The sequence below is a fragment of the Macrotis lagotis genome, chromosome 2 (assembly GCF_037893015.1).
Source record: "Macrotis lagotis isolate mMagLag1 chromosome 2, bilby.v1.9.chrom.fasta, whole genome shotgun sequence".
Taxonomy (NCBI): domain Eukaryota; kingdom Metazoa; phylum Chordata; class Mammalia; order Peramelemorphia; family Peramelidae; genus Macrotis; species Macrotis lagotis.
The window spans coordinates 313,978,018-313,994,798 of NC_133659.1; the positions used below are offsets into that span (position 1 = coordinate 313,978,018).

General features: G+C 39.4%; 1 protein-coding gene across 1 annotated transcript in view; it reads right to left on the bottom strand.

Moving 5' to 3' along the window:
* HAL (histidine ammonia-lyase) overlaps positions 1 to 16,781 on the bottom strand; it is a 36,656-nt gene extending 19,875 nt beyond the window's left edge. Inside the window, exons 1-13 of the mRNA XM_074226622.1 lie at positions 16,229 to 16,781; positions 14,470 to 14,530; positions 14,355 to 14,382; positions 12,002 to 12,076; positions 11,835 to 11,907; positions 11,660 to 11,726; positions 11,226 to 11,263; positions 10,999 to 11,124; positions 8,207 to 8,346; positions 5,709 to 5,756; positions 4,721 to 4,868; positions 2,074 to 2,169; positions 1,901 to 1,959 (exon numbers count right to left, since the gene is read on the bottom strand). Coding sequence (XP_074082723.1) covers positions 1,901 to 1,959; positions 2,074 to 2,169; positions 4,721 to 4,868; positions 5,709 to 5,756; positions 8,207 to 8,346; positions 10,999 to 11,124; positions 11,226 to 11,263; positions 11,660 to 11,726; positions 11,835 to 11,907; positions 12,002 to 12,076; positions 14,355 to 14,382; positions 14,470 to 14,530; positions 16,229 to 16,475 — 1,206 coding nt within the window. The 5' untranslated portion in view covers positions 16,476 to 16,781. The remainder of the gene's footprint in view (positions 1 to 1,900; positions 1,960 to 2,073; positions 2,170 to 4,720; positions 4,869 to 5,708; positions 5,757 to 8,206; positions 8,347 to 10,998; positions 11,125 to 11,225; positions 11,264 to 11,659; positions 11,727 to 11,834; positions 11,908 to 12,001; positions 12,077 to 14,354; positions 14,383 to 14,469; positions 14,531 to 16,228) is intronic.

Consider the following 16,781-nt stretch of genomic DNA (forward strand, 5'->3'; position numbering starts at 1 on the left):
AGGAATTCCTCTCTCTCTCTCTCTCTCTCTCTCTCTCTCTCTCTCTCTCTCTCTCTGTCTCTCTTTCTCCCCCCCCCAATTTCCTTCCTTGCTTCCTTCCTTTCTTTCCCCTCCTTCCTTTGTTCCTTTCCTTCATTCCTTCCTTTGCTTCTCCCTTTTTCTTTCTCATTCTTTTCCACCTTTCTTTCCTTCCTTTCACTATTCCCTTCCTTCTTCTCTCTGTCTGTCCCTTTCTATCTCTATGTTGTGGGTATGTCAGTGTCTCTCTGTCTCTGTCTCTCCATATGTCAAACCTGAGTCCTCTGGACTCTGAGGCCATCCCTATGGTCCCTGGATCCCATTGCCTCTCTCCCTGCATTATGCCAACAAACATTCCTAACCAACATGCATTTGTAAGACAACTTATTTCTATAAAAATCCAATACCTCTTAATTAATGATAGACTAGAAGTGACTTGGTCTCATCTTCTCAATCTGCCAAGGAGTTTCATAGTTAAACTGAATTTTGTTGTATGGCATGGATTGCTTTCCTAAAAGAAGCTATTCTTGATTATTTGTCTTTTAATCTATTTTGAGGGGTTTTCTTTTTGAAGAATCACAATACTAATCAGATAGCATTCATATGGAAACAATACATTTGAATTGACAAATGGAAAAGATAAGTTATTATTTCCCAGAAATTAAAAGATTCCATTCTCTTCCTGGAAGGATCAGTCACTTTCTCAATTAGATGGGCAAGGCAAGCAGTCTTTTAATGAGCCTTAGTGGAGGTGTAAAGAATGAGGACACAAAGCTATTAGAACAAATCAATCAACGCTTTAGCTTGAAGATATTTTGAACAAGGAAATGAAAACATGCCTTCACTGATAAAATGAGAAATATGAGTAGGAAAAGTATTTAGGTAAACACTCCCCCCCCACAAAAAAAAATCCCAAAATACTCAACAACAATGTTACTAAGGTCAGAGGAAGGAATAATTTCTCAAAATCATGCCCATGTAAGGACCAATTGAAAGAACTGGGAATTATTTTTGTCAGAGGCGTTGTCATTTGCAGAGGGTATTGATTATTGGATTTAGGTTCAAATTCTTCCTCTGACAGCATACCTGTGTGGTTTTGGCAAGTCACTCTCCTATGGGACTCAGTTTCCCCATTTGTAAAATGGGAGAGTTGGATTAGAAGTCTCTGATGTCCCTTTCAAGTCTAAATCCATGTTACAATTCCTAGGCATCAAAAATCCCTCCAGAATTAACCATGTGATTTCATGATTCTTTGACTTCTAAGAGAGTCTAAATGGGTACAAAAAGCAATTGTTTTCTGTTCTGGTGAGAAACTCTGAAGGTCTCCTTGCCTCCATGATTGATTCTTTTGGGAAGACAAACTAGGCCATCTTTTGCCTCGGTTCTTACCTAGACTTAATCCCTGGATGAGTATTTCCCATCCTCAGACAAACTGAGACCTGGGAAAGACCTCAGATTAAAAAGGCCAAGTTCTCCCACTGTGCCCAGAGCCATCTCCATCATCCTGGTCCTTATCTAGCCCCTGAACCCAGATGGTTCCAGAGGAGAAAGTAGGGCTGGTGACTTTGCACAGGTCTCCTCTCCCCATTCAAGTACAATTTACCTGCATGTCATGGCATCACCATCTTAATGTCATTGGTCCCCTTTGAGATCAAAGGACAAACAAGAAATGTCCTCTAAGATATTGTTAGCTATAGATCTATGACCCCTTGACATTATACAGTATTAGATTTCACTGTACCTAAGTAAAATCTCCCTAATAATTCGAGTTAGCCATTCAGAATAAGCTATGACAAAAGGAAGGAACTGTAACACATTTTTTTTGTTCTTTTCCCAATCACTCTCTTTTTTTTCAAGTTTCCAGAAAATATGTTAGGTTCACCTGTGGGCAGCAGCGCATTGTGTAGGCATCTTGTACTCGCTCACAAAATCTGTGGCTTTCTGCAAGAGGGAAAGAAAGTATAAGACAGTACAAGACGTATCCTGATATACCAATGTTCTTCCTGGATTCCAACATCTAGCTAGACAAACATTTACTCCAAGAGAATATCCCACCTGCTATTTCTGACGGGTGGTGGTCAGAATCCAACAGGGATCGAAACCGGAAGGCAACTTCAATTTGCCCACGGTGAGGACGCACAGCATGGATATCTGTAATTAAGAAGATAAAATGCCCTAAGACCTTCTTCCTTCAGAGTGGGAGAATGGCTCTACTGGGTCAGACTCATTGCCCTGCCATAATATAAAGAATTTAGGATACATAGACAGAAATCCTGGGGTGAGTCCAAGACCTGATGCTCGAAAGCCCAGATAGTGTGGAAAAAAAGAGTCTGATCAATTGAATTTTACTATTTAAATTATACTAATTGAAAAAAGTGCCATCATAATTACAGCTTGTTATATGGAGATTCATTAATAATAATAATTAATATAATTAATAATATTAATATTAGTTAAAATAATGTTCTCTGACATTTGCCAAGGCATGCTTTACGGGAAGGTGTGATGGTTTTCCCCTAAGGTCCCAGAGGCTTCCTTACCCAAGGATTCCGTATACAAATGAAATCACAGATCTGTAGCTGTTCACCATGCTGGGAATATTTTTCCTCCTCATCTCTGTCTCCTGGCTTTCCTGATTTCCATCAGGGTCCAATTAAAATCCCATCTTCTACCCATCTTACCTTCATTCTACTCCCTTCTCTCTGTTCATTATTTCCTATTTATCCTATTTTTGTACATATTGGTTGTCACCCCCATTAGATTTTAAGTTCCTTGAGGTCAGAACTGTCTTTTGTGTTTTTTTTGTATCTTTATCACTTGGTACAATGTCTTGCACTTATTAAGTTTTTTGTTGATTGCCTAATTGATTATCCCATCCCTAAACAAACATGTCTTTGGCAAAAAGACAAGAGGATGTAAGGATACCCACCACCAGTCCCCCCTCACTTAGTCTCCATCTTAATTCTGTTTCCAAGAGAGCAACAAATGAGATATAGATTGCCCAAGGTCAGCAAGGACAGCATTGTTTTCTACTGGAAGGTGACATCATTTTTACAGTCACCCACAATCACACCTGAGGGTGATCTTCAGCTCATTCCTCACCTCACATATCTAATTAGTTGCTTATTTTTTTTTCAATTCTACTTCATTTCTTACATTCAACTAACACAGGACCACCTCTACTCACAGCTCCATCTCTCAGATCTACCCCCTGCTCTCTCTCAAAGGACCACCAAGCAAGTGCAGGGCTCATTTCTTCTTGTCTTGCCTATTGCAGTAATCTCTACCTGACCTTCGTGTCCTTAGCCTCCCCCTTCTATAAGCCATCCTTCACACAGGGGCCATATTGATATTCCCCGGGCACAGCTCTGCCCATGCCATTTATTACTCAAGAAATGTCATCAGCCCCCTATAGCCTATGGATAAAATACAAAAGTCTCTATCGGGCTCCAATCCATTGTTCCAGGCTCACATCTCCAGACTCTCATCACCCTAGCCTCTTGGAAACCGAAAGGCTCAGCTCAGCGGCCATCTCTAAGAAGTAGTTTGGGGGCAGGCTAGCTCCTGGTTTTGAATACATATCTTTCTCATGAAAGGATTTTCTTAGAATTTCTAGCTTTAGTCATACTTCCTTCTCTTAAATGAAGATTGCCTGATCTTCCCTCTTTCATATATACACACAAAAATTACCTTGAAAACATTTTATATATCCATAATAATGTGTATCTAGTTTCTCTTCAGAATATAAACTCCTTATTATTTCCACATTTTATATTTATATCTATATTTATATTACATCTACTTATATTTTTCCACATTTTATCTTTGTTTCCCCCAGCATCCAGGACAGTGATTGGCAAACAGTTTTGATGATTAATCAATTCGTTGATGGTATACTCCCCTAGGAATATATAAGTACCTGAAGGTAGGCACAATTTTGACTTTTTATTTTATCCTTTTTCCCCTTAACACAACACTTTTACACTTAATAAAAACTTGTTGGAATAAATGTTAGGAAAGACAAAAGGAGATGAAACCTTTTGCTAATGCATCAATATTCCAGAGTAAGCAAAATCCAAGACCCTCTGGTCACGGGCAGAGAAGGAGAAATAGTGGGGGAGGTGCAATTTCTCAAGGAGAGAGCTCATGGGTTGTTCTGTCTGTTCTCTTTTCTTTTCCATAAGGAAGATGGGACCTGATCTAACCAAGCACAAATGTTTACCTCCTCATGAGACTAACAAATCTCCCTGTTTATACTTCCTTTCATCTTTCTTAAATTCATCGAACAAAAGAATCATGGACTTAGAGCTCTAGGGCTCAAGGGACCCAAATCTAACTTTACAGATGAGGAAACAGAGGTCTAAGGAGGTTAGGTGTTTAACATAAATGTAAGATTTTTAAAAGGGACTTTGGAGACTTTCTAGTGCAGTCCCTTCATTTTACAGATAAAGAAACAAAGACCTAAGGAGGTTAAGTGATTTGGCCAAGGTCACACAGGTGGTAGGGTGGCAATGCCAGATTTCCTGGTTTCGGTTTGGGGATTTGGTGACAAAAAAAAATCCATATTTACCCAGAATATCCCCTTCACAGTCTGGGGAACTTGGGTCTTTCTCCACCTAATGCTGTCTTCACCAGTGATTCCGGAATCATCCACTTCCTATTGACTGGTCCAGTTACTAGAGAAGGCAGCACTAATACCAACCTGTATCAAAAGCTTTGGTGGTACCCTTCAACACTTCCAAGGTCAATGCGGCCACAATGTCAGCTTGTCTTGCAATGGCACTTGCTCTTTCAACTGCTTCACAGCCCAGGGATGTGATCATTTGGGTCCCATTGATGAGAGCCAGACCCTTGGGAGAGAGACACATGAACCCATATAGTGGGATATATAGTGGAAAGTATCCAAATTTGGAGTTGGAGGGATCCTGGGTTCAAATCCCGATTCTTCCATTTTCTGCCTGTGCAATTTGGGCAAGTTAAATAATCTCCCTAAGTCTTAACTTTCTCATCCAAAAAAATAAAGTGGTTGGACTAGATGACTCCCAAGGTCCTTTCCAATTCTGAGTCAATGATCATTTTAGTTCGTCGATTTTTCTACTAGCATAGAACAATTAACTATTGTTAGAAATTTTTTTTTGGTCAATTAGCCATGTTCAACGCTTTGGGACCCCTATTTAGGAATTTATTGACAAAGACACTGGAATGGTTTGCCATTTCCTTCTCCAACTCACTTAACAGACAAGGAAACTGAGGCAAACAGGATGAAGTGACTTGTCTAAGGTCACACCACTGTACCACCTACTTACCTGCCCCACTAGTACAAGAGAGGCAAGATATTTTAAGAATACCTGCACTGAAATTCCTGTTCCAACCCTTCCTAGTTGGGTGACCCTGGTCACATCATTTAATGTCTTTAGTGTCAATTTACTTATCTGTAAAGTTAGGGGACTAGATTAGATTTTCTCTGAGGTTCTTCCCAGCTGTAGATCAATGACCATAATACTCTGGTTTGGGTCCTGGCTCTGATACTTAATAGTTGGAGAACTATCCAACTAGTATTGTTTCATTTTATCTTCACAACCACCCTGGGAGCTGATGGTATTCCCATATTAGAAATGAGTATGACAGGGATAGGAGGTGGGATTATAAACTATTGATTTTTTCCAAATGGTACCTTTAAAATACATTACCTCTTTTGGCTTCAAAATGACTGGTTTCAATCCATGGGCTTCCAGGACCTGCACAGTGATTGATAAGACATGAAGAGATTTCAGAAATAATCTTATTCCATACCCGTGTTTGTGTTAGTAAAGGCATCTTCAGATGTCAGGACAGCTGTGTGGATTGGCATTTCCAGCTCCAGGCTTATCCCTTTTCCAACCCATCCTGCCTTTGGTTTTTGTTGTTGTTCAGTAGTTTCAGTTGTGTCTGACTCTTTGTGACCCAATTTGGGGTTTTTTTGGCAAAGATCCTGACTTGGTTTACCATTTCCTTCTCTGGTTCATTTTATAGATGAGTAAACTGAGACAAACAGTATCAAATGACTTGTTCAGGGTCACACATCTAGTAAGTGTCTCAGGTTGGATCTGAACTCATGAAGAGGAGTTTTCCTGATTCCGAACCCAGTGCTCTATACGTGGCCCCACCTATAAATTGCTTGTTGCCTAGCTAATTCTGCATCTCATAGCATAAAATACTAAAGCCATAACTACTATTCTTTTCTGCCTGAGATAATAAGCATCACAAAATACACTCACATGCCAACTTTTAAATCTAAATCAAACTGAAGAAAATAGAGACAAAGACTGGAATACAAAGAGGCTGAACTGGAGTGTGGAGCTGTTATTTAGTAGCTTCCTCTTTTAACTAATTATTGCTTCACTTTTAAGTTTGTTTTTGTGTTGCTGAGGGTACTATCAGCATCTAATTTTCAGCACTTTGGACCAAAGGTTTGATCACCTAAGTAGAGAGCCTAGGTGACCAGTTGCTGAACCTAGGATTGTGGGTGTCGCATTAGAAGAAGAATCAAAGAAGAGGCTTCAAACCCTTCCCCTTAAGTGAGGAACATGAGTAGGAGTGGCACAAGGCTACAAAATAAGATGTCGTGGGAAGGAATAAAAGGAGTTTATTCAGTGAAAAAAATGAAAAGGTTCATCCAGCTATCTTCAAGAATCTGAAAACTGTTATATGGGAAAGAGACAGGAATTCTTTTGTTTTCTTTTTTTTTCTTAGTCCCAGAAGTCAGAACTAGAAGCAATGGAAAGGGGGGCAGAAAACCTGATTTCAATCCAAAGTAAGAAAAATACTTCCTAACAATTAGGGCTGTTCAGAGATGGCTGCTCCTTATTCTGTCTAGAGGGAGACCTTGGAATTACTGGATTCCTTGTTACTAGAGATCTTTAAACAAAAGAAAGATAATCACACATGGGTGATCTTTAAGAGGGAATTACCATCATGGGTGAATTGTTCTTCATTTTCGAAGAAGACCATGGCATTAGGGAGGTGATGCCATGACAAGTACGTGAATTGGATTTGAGTGAGGGGGGGCTGTGCTAAGTCACCAGCCTCACTTTCTCCTCCAAAATCATCTAGGTCCAGTGGAAAGATATCAATCAGGATGACTCAGATGACCCTGGATATGAAGGCAATCAGGGTGAAGTGACTTGCCCAAGGTCACACAGCTAGTGTCTGAGGTTGGATTGAACTTGGTCTTTGAAGCCTCTTCCACTTTTAAAACTCTCAGCTTTCAGAACTGCTAAGAGAGCAACTATCCACCGTGGAAACTACCCTTACCTTGAGTACTTTTTTCTAAACTAATTTAGCCAACCATTATTAATCATCTGTTCTGTTCATTGATGACATGTCCTCTATGAAGATCCTTCCTCTAAAATTCTAGACTTTCATAATTGCCCAGGGACCAATTATCTACCCTATAGACTGGTCATACCCTTGATTTCTCTTCTTTCTAAGTTAATTTTCAGTTAATATTAAGCATCTACTCTGATTAGTGATTTGGATTTTGAGATTTTGAAATGTCCCTCCTTCTGTCCAGCACACACACACACACACACCTGAGATAAGGACAAAATGATTAATGCCACATTGCATTTTTGTAACATCCACCATGGGGTAGCTAAGTTCTGGGTCTGTCTGACATCAGGAAGAATCAACTTCCTGAGTTCAAATCTGGCTTCAGACACTAGAGGCAAGTCACTGTGCCCTGTTTGTCTCAGTGTCCTCATCTGTTACAATGAGCTGGAAAAGGAAATAGCAAACTACTCCTGTATCTTTGCCAAGAAAAACTCAAATGGGGCTATAGAGAGTTAGACTCAATGGAACAGTAACAGCATCAAACAAGAAAGTCATAAGATCATAGATTTTAAAACTGGAAGGAAACTTAGAAACCATCTAGTCCAACCTCATCATTTTTGCAGATATGGAAACTGAGGTCGAGTGATCTGAGGTGGGATTAGAAACCAGGTCCACCTTAATCTGGCTATGCCTGAGCAGAGACTGTCTCCCAGGCATGGTAGCTCTATAGGAGGTAGTATCAGGAATCCTGCTAACGCAATTTAAATTTCCCAACAGGATCCAATCCTTTGCCTTAGAGGGACAATCTGAATTAGGTCAGATCTGACTTCACAGATATGCATTAGGCAAAATCTGGACACACCCAGAGATTCCTTACATATTTGGCATCGGCCCAGCCACTCTTTGGAGACCACATCTTCCCTTCTCCTATAAGACCCAGGGCAAGGTGAGAAAGTGGGGCCAGGTCTCCACTGGCTCCAACTGTTCCTTTCTCTGGAACGTAAGGCAGGCAGGATGCTAAGGGAGAGAGAAAAAAAATCAAACTACTGTAAGGGCACATGGCATGGACTTCTAATCACACTATTCCTGATATAGAGAGACCCTCCCTTTTCCTTCCATGTCCCTCAACCCCACCTGTCTCACTTCACTCCAAATCTGGCATTATTTACCACTTCAAAGAGCAGCTACTGGGTTCCAGCAAAATCCAGAGTATGAGATAACAGATTTTAAGCTTAGAGAGACCACAGAGGACACTTAGTCTAACTCCCTTATTTTATAGAAGAAGAAACCAAGGGACTTGGAGATTAAGGAGTTTGCTGAAGGCTATCTTTTTGTTGTTTAGTATCTGACTCTTTATGATTCCATTTGGGAATTTCTTGGTGAAGATTTATCATTTCATTCTCCAGTTTATTTTACAGATGAGAAAACCTGATGCTAACAGGGTGAAGTGACTTGCCCAGGGTCACACAGCTTAGTAAGTATCTAGGGTGAGATTTGAACTCAGGAAGATCTGACTTAGGACTTGGTGCTCTATCTAAGATCATGCTAGTAAGCTTCCTAAATTGGAAAATGGGAAGGACCTTTGAGGTCATCTAGTCCAGTTCCTATGTTTTACAGCTGAGGAAACTGAGGACTGGGAAATTTAGTAATTAGACAAAGGTCATACTGATAGTGACTATCAGAGATAGGATTTGAGTTGAGGTTGTCTGACTCCAAATCTAGCACTCTTTTCACTTACTCCATCAACAGTAGGATTTTAACCCAGCTCCCCTGACTCTGGAATCAGTAACCATGCAGTCTTCCTATCCAAACAGAAAAATCCCAATGGAGAGTAAGACCTAAACATCCTGAGTCTGGGTGAGCCAGTATGATTAATAATAATAACAATAATGATGATGATGATATAGGTTATATCCCCTGTGAAATATTATAAAGATCTATGCATTAGAAGTCATAAAACTAGGACTGTTCTACCACTTATTATCTCTGTGACTTTGGGGAAATCATTTTATATCTTTGAGATTTAATTGTCTCATCTATAAAAATGAGGGAATTGGACTAGATGACCTCAGAGGTCCTTTTCAACTTTGAATCTTTGATCTTTCCATCTCTCCAGGCCTCAGTTTCCTTTTCTATAAAATGAGAAACTTGGGGATAAATGACCTCTGGTGGGGGGGGTCTCTCCTTGATCTGGTAACCTGTGGTCCTCAATATCACATTTTAGAATATGCATTGACAAGTAAGAATAAACCAAAGGAGATCAATCAGAATGGTTGAGGGACTTGAAATTATGTTTTAAGGGGATTGGTTGGAAGTGTTGGGAATGGTTGGCCTGGAGAGCAGAAGAATGAATGGTGATCATGATAATATTTAAAGTATTTGAAGGCTCTTGTGTAGAAGAAAGCTTAGTGAAGGCTTAGTCTTGTTAATTAATAGAGGTTACATTTTCAGATTATTGGAGGCTATCCCAGAAAGTACTGAAAACTTCAGCATGAGTGATTTCTATGTAGAGGTTGAATAGTCATTCAGCTTGTCAGTTCATTTCCAACCCTATAATTGGGACACCAAGACTAAGTAGACTAAAGTTCAGGCTAATGTTACTTGTAAGAGGAAATCATGTTTTAGGTAGAGATTGAATGAGATAATTATTGAACATGGTTGGAAAGGACCTTAGAGGCATGCATAATTTTACAGATAAAGTAACTGAGGCCCCAGAAAAACGACTTCCTTGAGAGTGTATAGATCATAAGTGACAAATTCAGAATTGAACCCTAGTCCATTGATTCTGAAACTCCTATTTTTCCCATTTCACCACTTCTGTTCTTGGAGTTCCCTCCCAATTTGGGGATGACTATATAATCTAAGTTGTCAGAGGAACATAACTGTCAATTGCTGAATCAGGTCAGTAAAAAAGAGATGATACAGTTGAAATCCTAGAAAATGGGACAATCCTGGTCCATTTTGTGGGAGTGTTCAATGTTGCTTCACAGTGGAATTTCCCTAACACAAATATTAAGCATTTTCCACCCAAAGGAAGTTAACAGCATCACAAACATGTCCCCAACTGGCTCAGTCACTTTTTTAAATCCAGTAATTCCTTCCAGGCCCTTGGTTTCCTCATCTGTAAAATCAAGAGATTGGTCTAGATAGCCTCGAAGTTTAACTTTAGCTCAGAGATGTTATGACTATGGGGATTAAAGTTCTAACATTAAAAGCTTATGTAACTTATTCTTATCTTTGTAAAACTGATAATGACAATAGCTCATATTTATTTAGTCCCTTAAGATTTGCAAGGCATTTTACATACTTCATATCTTTTGATTCTCCCAATAATTCTTGTTGTTGAAGGGAGTTTCTATTATCACTTCCATTTTACAGATGATGAAACTGAGACTTTGTTCAGGATCACAGAGCAAGTAGGTGGAATTCAAAATCAGACCTTCCTGCCTTCATATTCAACATAAAATAAAGTTTCTTTATAGACTGTATTTTGACCTAAAAATAGAGCCCATCTCTGGTTACCGTCTCCCTGATTTCCATTTCCTTTCTCCTTTCTCAATCATTTTTGATCCCCTTCTTCCTATCCTTCCCATTATCATCCCATTGACAAGTTTGATAACATTCTATTTTGTATTAAACTCCCAGCCCACATTGGGTCTAGGTTATTACCATTAAACATTTCAATAACTTGTTTGAGAGTTTCCAGGGAAATTCCACTGTATCCTTTGGCCAAGACATTGATTCTCAGAGCCATGAGCATCCGGCATCTTTCTGGGATCAATGGCTTCCCAACACCTATGAAGATATCAATAGAGAAAACATTTTGCTTTCCCAATCAACCCCAACCCTTCTGCCACTCAAAAAAAAACCCCCAATTTCACTTAATTTCTCATTACCTGAGGAATGGGAACGCACCAAATTGAGCTGAAGTTCCCTAAGAGAGGAGGGGGGCGGAAGGAAGACTTTTTAAACATCAATCTGGGTCTCATCATTTAACAAATTTCATCAAAATGATAAAGGTCATTTGTTAAACCCTTATTTGCCGGACATTGTACTGTGTTTTTCAAATATTATCTCATTTTATCCTCACACCAATCCTGGAAGGTAGCTTTTATTATCATTATTATTATTATTATTATTACTCTTATTTTAAAGATGGAGAAATTGAGGCAGGGTCACATAGTTAGTATCTGTGGCAAGATTTGAATTTATGATCTCCTAATCCCAAATCCTATTCAATTTAATCTGCCACCAAGTTGTCTAGGAGTATTATGAAATGAATTCACAAAGTATCTGAGTAAATTACTCAGAAAAAATGTCTCCCACCTACTTTAGCTTATTGGGAGGGATGACAGTATTGGCAAATTTTCCAAATCCAGTAGTGATTCCATAAACAACTACAAAGAAAAAACAAACAAAAAGCATAGAGTATATTATTCACAGATAATTATTTCAATAAAAATAAATACTATATAAGATCTCAAGTCCCAAAGGAGAATGGATACCGGTTTTTTCTCTTATGATACTTTCGATGACTTCCCTGGAGTCCTGTACTCGCTTCTCAGCCTCTGGAGTAAGCTAGGAAACAGTAGATAAGGAGTTTGGTTGGGATGTTTTTCCAAGGTGGAGCAATGATGATTGCAGGGTATCTCCTCCTTCCCAATTTATTTACCTTGATTTTGAAGAGTCCTTTTCCTAAACTGACCAAATCTTCGGTTGTCAAACTATCTCCATCTAAGGCGATATACTGTTCAAAAGAAGTAGATTTTTGTGAGGAAAGAACTCAGTGGGTATAATGAGACACTATAAGTGAGCAAGATATGGCGGGTCCCCCCCAAAAAACCAATGGGCTTCATTGAAAGGCAATTATTTTTTGGAATAAGGAATACTTTTAGAATAAATTTCACTGTGTTCTGCCCTGGTCAGATCACACCTCAAGGGTTGTCTTAGCTTCTGAGGACAATAGTTTAAGGTGGACACCATTAAAAGCTGGAGAGTATACAGAGAAGGGCAAACAAATAGAGAAGGCCCTTAGCCAAATAAATAGAGGGTAGGGGTGCTGGAGTTGGCTAAATTTCAATGTGGTGACTAATATGGTAATATGCTTTGCATGATTGAACATGTAACCCATATCAAATTTCTTACTGGTCCAGGGAAGACGGTGGTTGAGGGAAGGAGAGAGAAAATTGGAACTTAAAATTATTTAAATATAAATGTTAAAAATGATCTTCACATGTCACTAGAGAAAAATAAAAATAAATTAAAGATCATAAATAAATACATTTTATTATGAACATTTATACCATATAAATAATCAACTTACAAATCAAAATTCAAGTCTGGACTTTTTAAGGTGATAGAGAAAATGTTGCTAATGCAGATTAAATATAAGTGTGTCTTGCATATGTTCTGTTTCCAGAGACCTGAAAATTAAATTTACCAGCTCACCCCTGCATTTAAGTGTGTCAGAATCAAGGACATTTAGCCTGAAGAAGAAAGGAGGGGAGGACGTGATAACTGCTTTTTAAGTATTCCAAGGATTATCAATGGGGAAGAGGGATTAGATTTATTTCATTTGACCCCAAGGGACAGAACTAGGAGTTGTAGGTAGATGTTGGCCAATAGATCAATTGAGGATTAATAAAGTTCCCTGTAATTAAAATCTTCTTCAGGTGGAATAGGTCACCCTGAGAGGTGCTGGTTTCCTTTTCATTGAAAATCTGCAAGTAGAGGCTGGGATACTATTTGTCCGATATGTTAGATTTCCAATTTGGATTGGGCTATATGATCCCTGAGGTCCCTTTCAATGCTAAATTCTGATATTCCAATATATAAAATTGAATGTGGGTACTTCATGGGGTGAAATTGCCACTGATGTGAAATGTGAAGTCACCACACACTTTTAAAAATTGGAGATTCCCACTATTGTTCTATTAGGAAACCAGGAGGGACGGGATTTCAGGGAAGCCTGGAGGGATTAGCATAAACTGATGCTGAGTGAGATGAGCTGAACCAGAAAAACACTGTACACCCTAACAGCAACATGGGAGTGATGTTCAACCTTGAAGGACTTGCTCATTCCATCAGTGCAATAATCAGGAACAATTTTGGGCTGTCTGCAAAGGAGAGTGCCATCTGTATCCAGAAAAGGAGCTGTGGAGTTTGAACAAAGTTCAAGGACTATTCCCTTTAATTTAGGAAAAAAACAGATATCTTATTGTCTGATCTTGTCACCTTAGACTTCTCTTCTTTAAGGATATGATTTCTCTCTCATCACACCCAATTTGGATCAAGGTACAACATGGAAACAAAGACTGCCAGAGTGCTTTCTGTGGGGGGTGGGGGTGGGGGGTGGGGGGGGGAGGGGTGGGGGAGGGAAGCAAGATGGGGGGAAAATTGTAAAACTCAAATAATATCTTTAATAAAAATTAATTTTAAAAAATTGGAGATTCCAAAATAGAGAATGGAAGGGGCAACGAAACTGTGATAAGCAGAACAAAAGTTAGCAGTTTCTCAAAATCTCTCTTGTGGCTACAGGAACCTTCTGGGTGTACATTCAGTTCCACAACTATTTCATGGTCTTTTATTTACAAGATGTCATATTGTAGAATATGAGTTCCTTGAGGACAGGAATTACTGTGGTTTGGTCTTTGTATCCCTCATGCATGGTACAGCCCCTGGCGGGAAGGTGCATATTAAATTCTTTGGGTCATGCTCATGTCCTAAAGTCAAGGCTAATTTCCTTACTATCTATCAATAGTAAGAAAGGTTCCAGGACACCTGAATCCATTTGGGATTTTCTTGGCAAAGATAGTGGAGTGATTTGTCCTTTCCTTCTCCAGCTCACTTTACAGCTGAGGGAACTGAGGCAAATAGGGTGAGATGACTTGTCCAGGGTCATACATCTAGGAAGTGTCTGAGGCTAGATTTGAAATCAATAAGATGAGTCAATCTGATTCCACACCCAGTGCCCCTATGGCACCACCTGGTGGACTCTACCAGAAGGTCCACTGCTTAAATCCTACCTTATCTGGTTCACGGTATTTGCTGTATCTGAAAAAAGCGTGTTAAAGGAAACATGTAAATAACAGAGTGATGATAGTTGCAAAGAGAGATAAGATGATGCTCAGGAAAGGATACAGGTAAAATCCTTCTGGTTGAGATGGAATGAAGTCTGGAGACATCACATCCCCTTCTATCACTGAAACGAGAAGTTAAAATATGGCAAAGTCAAGACATGGCCTATTTCTCATCAATAATTGAATCATACGCTAGAAACTGTTGCTGCATCATTTTCCCCTCCTTATTAGAATAAGGTGTTTACTGAAATAATATAGTATGGACAGTAGCAAACAATAAGGCTGGGGCTCATTTTCTCACAAATATGTATAGCAACAGTGGAAAGCTTAGTAGAATGGTATATATTTAGGGAACACAGGTGCTCATAGAACTGCATACACTCAGGCTACAGAACCCCCATGCCTAATCAAATAGACAAGGTAATCAGGGACATGTAGATGAGAGGTGGTGACTCTGATAGTAAAGATGAGATAATCAGGCACATGTAGCTGACACAATATATCATTTGAAAATCAGTGTTAAATGATGCTTGGTGATTTTATTGCTATGATTATCATTATCATCATTATTATTTTCTTTTCTTATAGTATCTTCATGCTGTATTCCCTGAGCCCAACTGGGCAAGGTTTCTCAGCTTGCCCCATGGGTCTTCCTTCCCCCTCCCCAGTTTTCCAGTCTTCTTATACTTTGAACCAGTAACAAAATTGACCTTCTTACTGTCCCTCGAACAAGATTATGGGCATTTTTCCTATCCATCCTCCAGCCTCGAATGCTCTCCATGCTCATCTAGCTTCCTTGACATCTTCAAGTCCCAACTAAATTCATTCTCTCTCTCCCCCCCTCTGTGTGTGCCTGTCTGTCTCTCTGTATCTTTATTTGTATCTAAATCTATCTATCTATATTTCTTCCTTTCTCTGTCTCTCTGTATCTTTCTTCCCTCTGTATCTAAATCTGTCTAGTTGTATCTCTTTCTCTGTCTGTCTATATAGCTCTGTCATTTATCTAGCTATCCATCTAATATATAATTAATCAATTAGGAAACATTTATCAAGCTCCAATAACGTGTCACTTATGGTGTTAAACACACATATTGCTCCTATGTACCTTATACTGGGCCTGTCATATAGGGGGTGTTTAATCAAAATTGACTGATGGATTGATTGTATACATTGTTAAATGTGATCACCCCTATGGCCATTTTTCTTTACTATAAAGGAAGGTGGACTCTGAAGAGGGAAGGACAAAGGAACTTTGCCTAGAAATGACTGGGATATACAAACAATAGACCTCAATAATACATTTTTTAAAAGAAAGTAGGGGGTTAAATAGGTAGTAAGGTATAGTTAGTAGGACTTAAAATAATTCCTTAAAAAATAAAATAAATTCCTTTCCTTTGATCAACTCTTTTCCCAAGAAGCACCACTTAAATGACAGCAAGGGATCTTTAAAAGCCTCTTCTCTAAAGAGCACTGTGGAGGTTAGGGAAATCAAACTCCTTTCCAGGACTCATTTTCCTTATTCACTTTCCTCATCTGTAAAATGAGGGGTTGAACTGGGTACCTTTTAAGATCCCTCTTCTCTCTAAGACTCAGTTTCTTTGTAAAATGAAGAGGTAGGAATAGATATGCAACCTCCAAGGTCCCTTCCCTTCTCTAGACCTGTTTCCACATCTGTAACATGATGACCTCTCAGTCAATGAGCCCGTTCTCATCTCCCAGTCATGAAGTTGTCTCTGAAGGGTGGGTTGAGAGATGCCACCTCCTTTCTCCACTTATGTTCTATTTCTACTCAGATCTATAACCCCATTGACTCTACTTACCAACTTCCACAAATTCATTGTCCTCTAAAGCAACTTCTAACAGGTCGTCGTGATCCAGGAGACCCAACCCCTTACATCTCCGCACATAGAACTTCACTTCATCCACGGAGGCAAAACCCCCATTGTCAGGCTTATTCTTCATATACCTCCTGACGGCTTCACGGCCCAGCCACATGATCGTGAGGCCACTATCCTGACATGGCACAGCCAGCCATTCCCCCCGGACGTGGACCGTATATCTAGGCATCTTTACTCTCCTCCAGATGTGCTTTCTTTGAGTGTCTCTGCCCAAGATGATATCTCTGTCAAAGAGGACTGAAATAGGAAATAACTGTAGGTCACTCCAAAGACTCTGACCTAAAAGTCAGCCCACGGAGAAGAAAGGAGGCCAATCAGAGAGATCTCTTCCTCTTGCCTGTTCAGGTTGATTAGGCCATTATTTGGAAAGAGCTTCATCCACTCCCAAACTAGGTCAAGAGACACACCTCTTTATCTTACGAGTGAAAGAACTAGTGGTTAAGGTGTTATCTTCCCCCTAGAAATGTTTTAACTC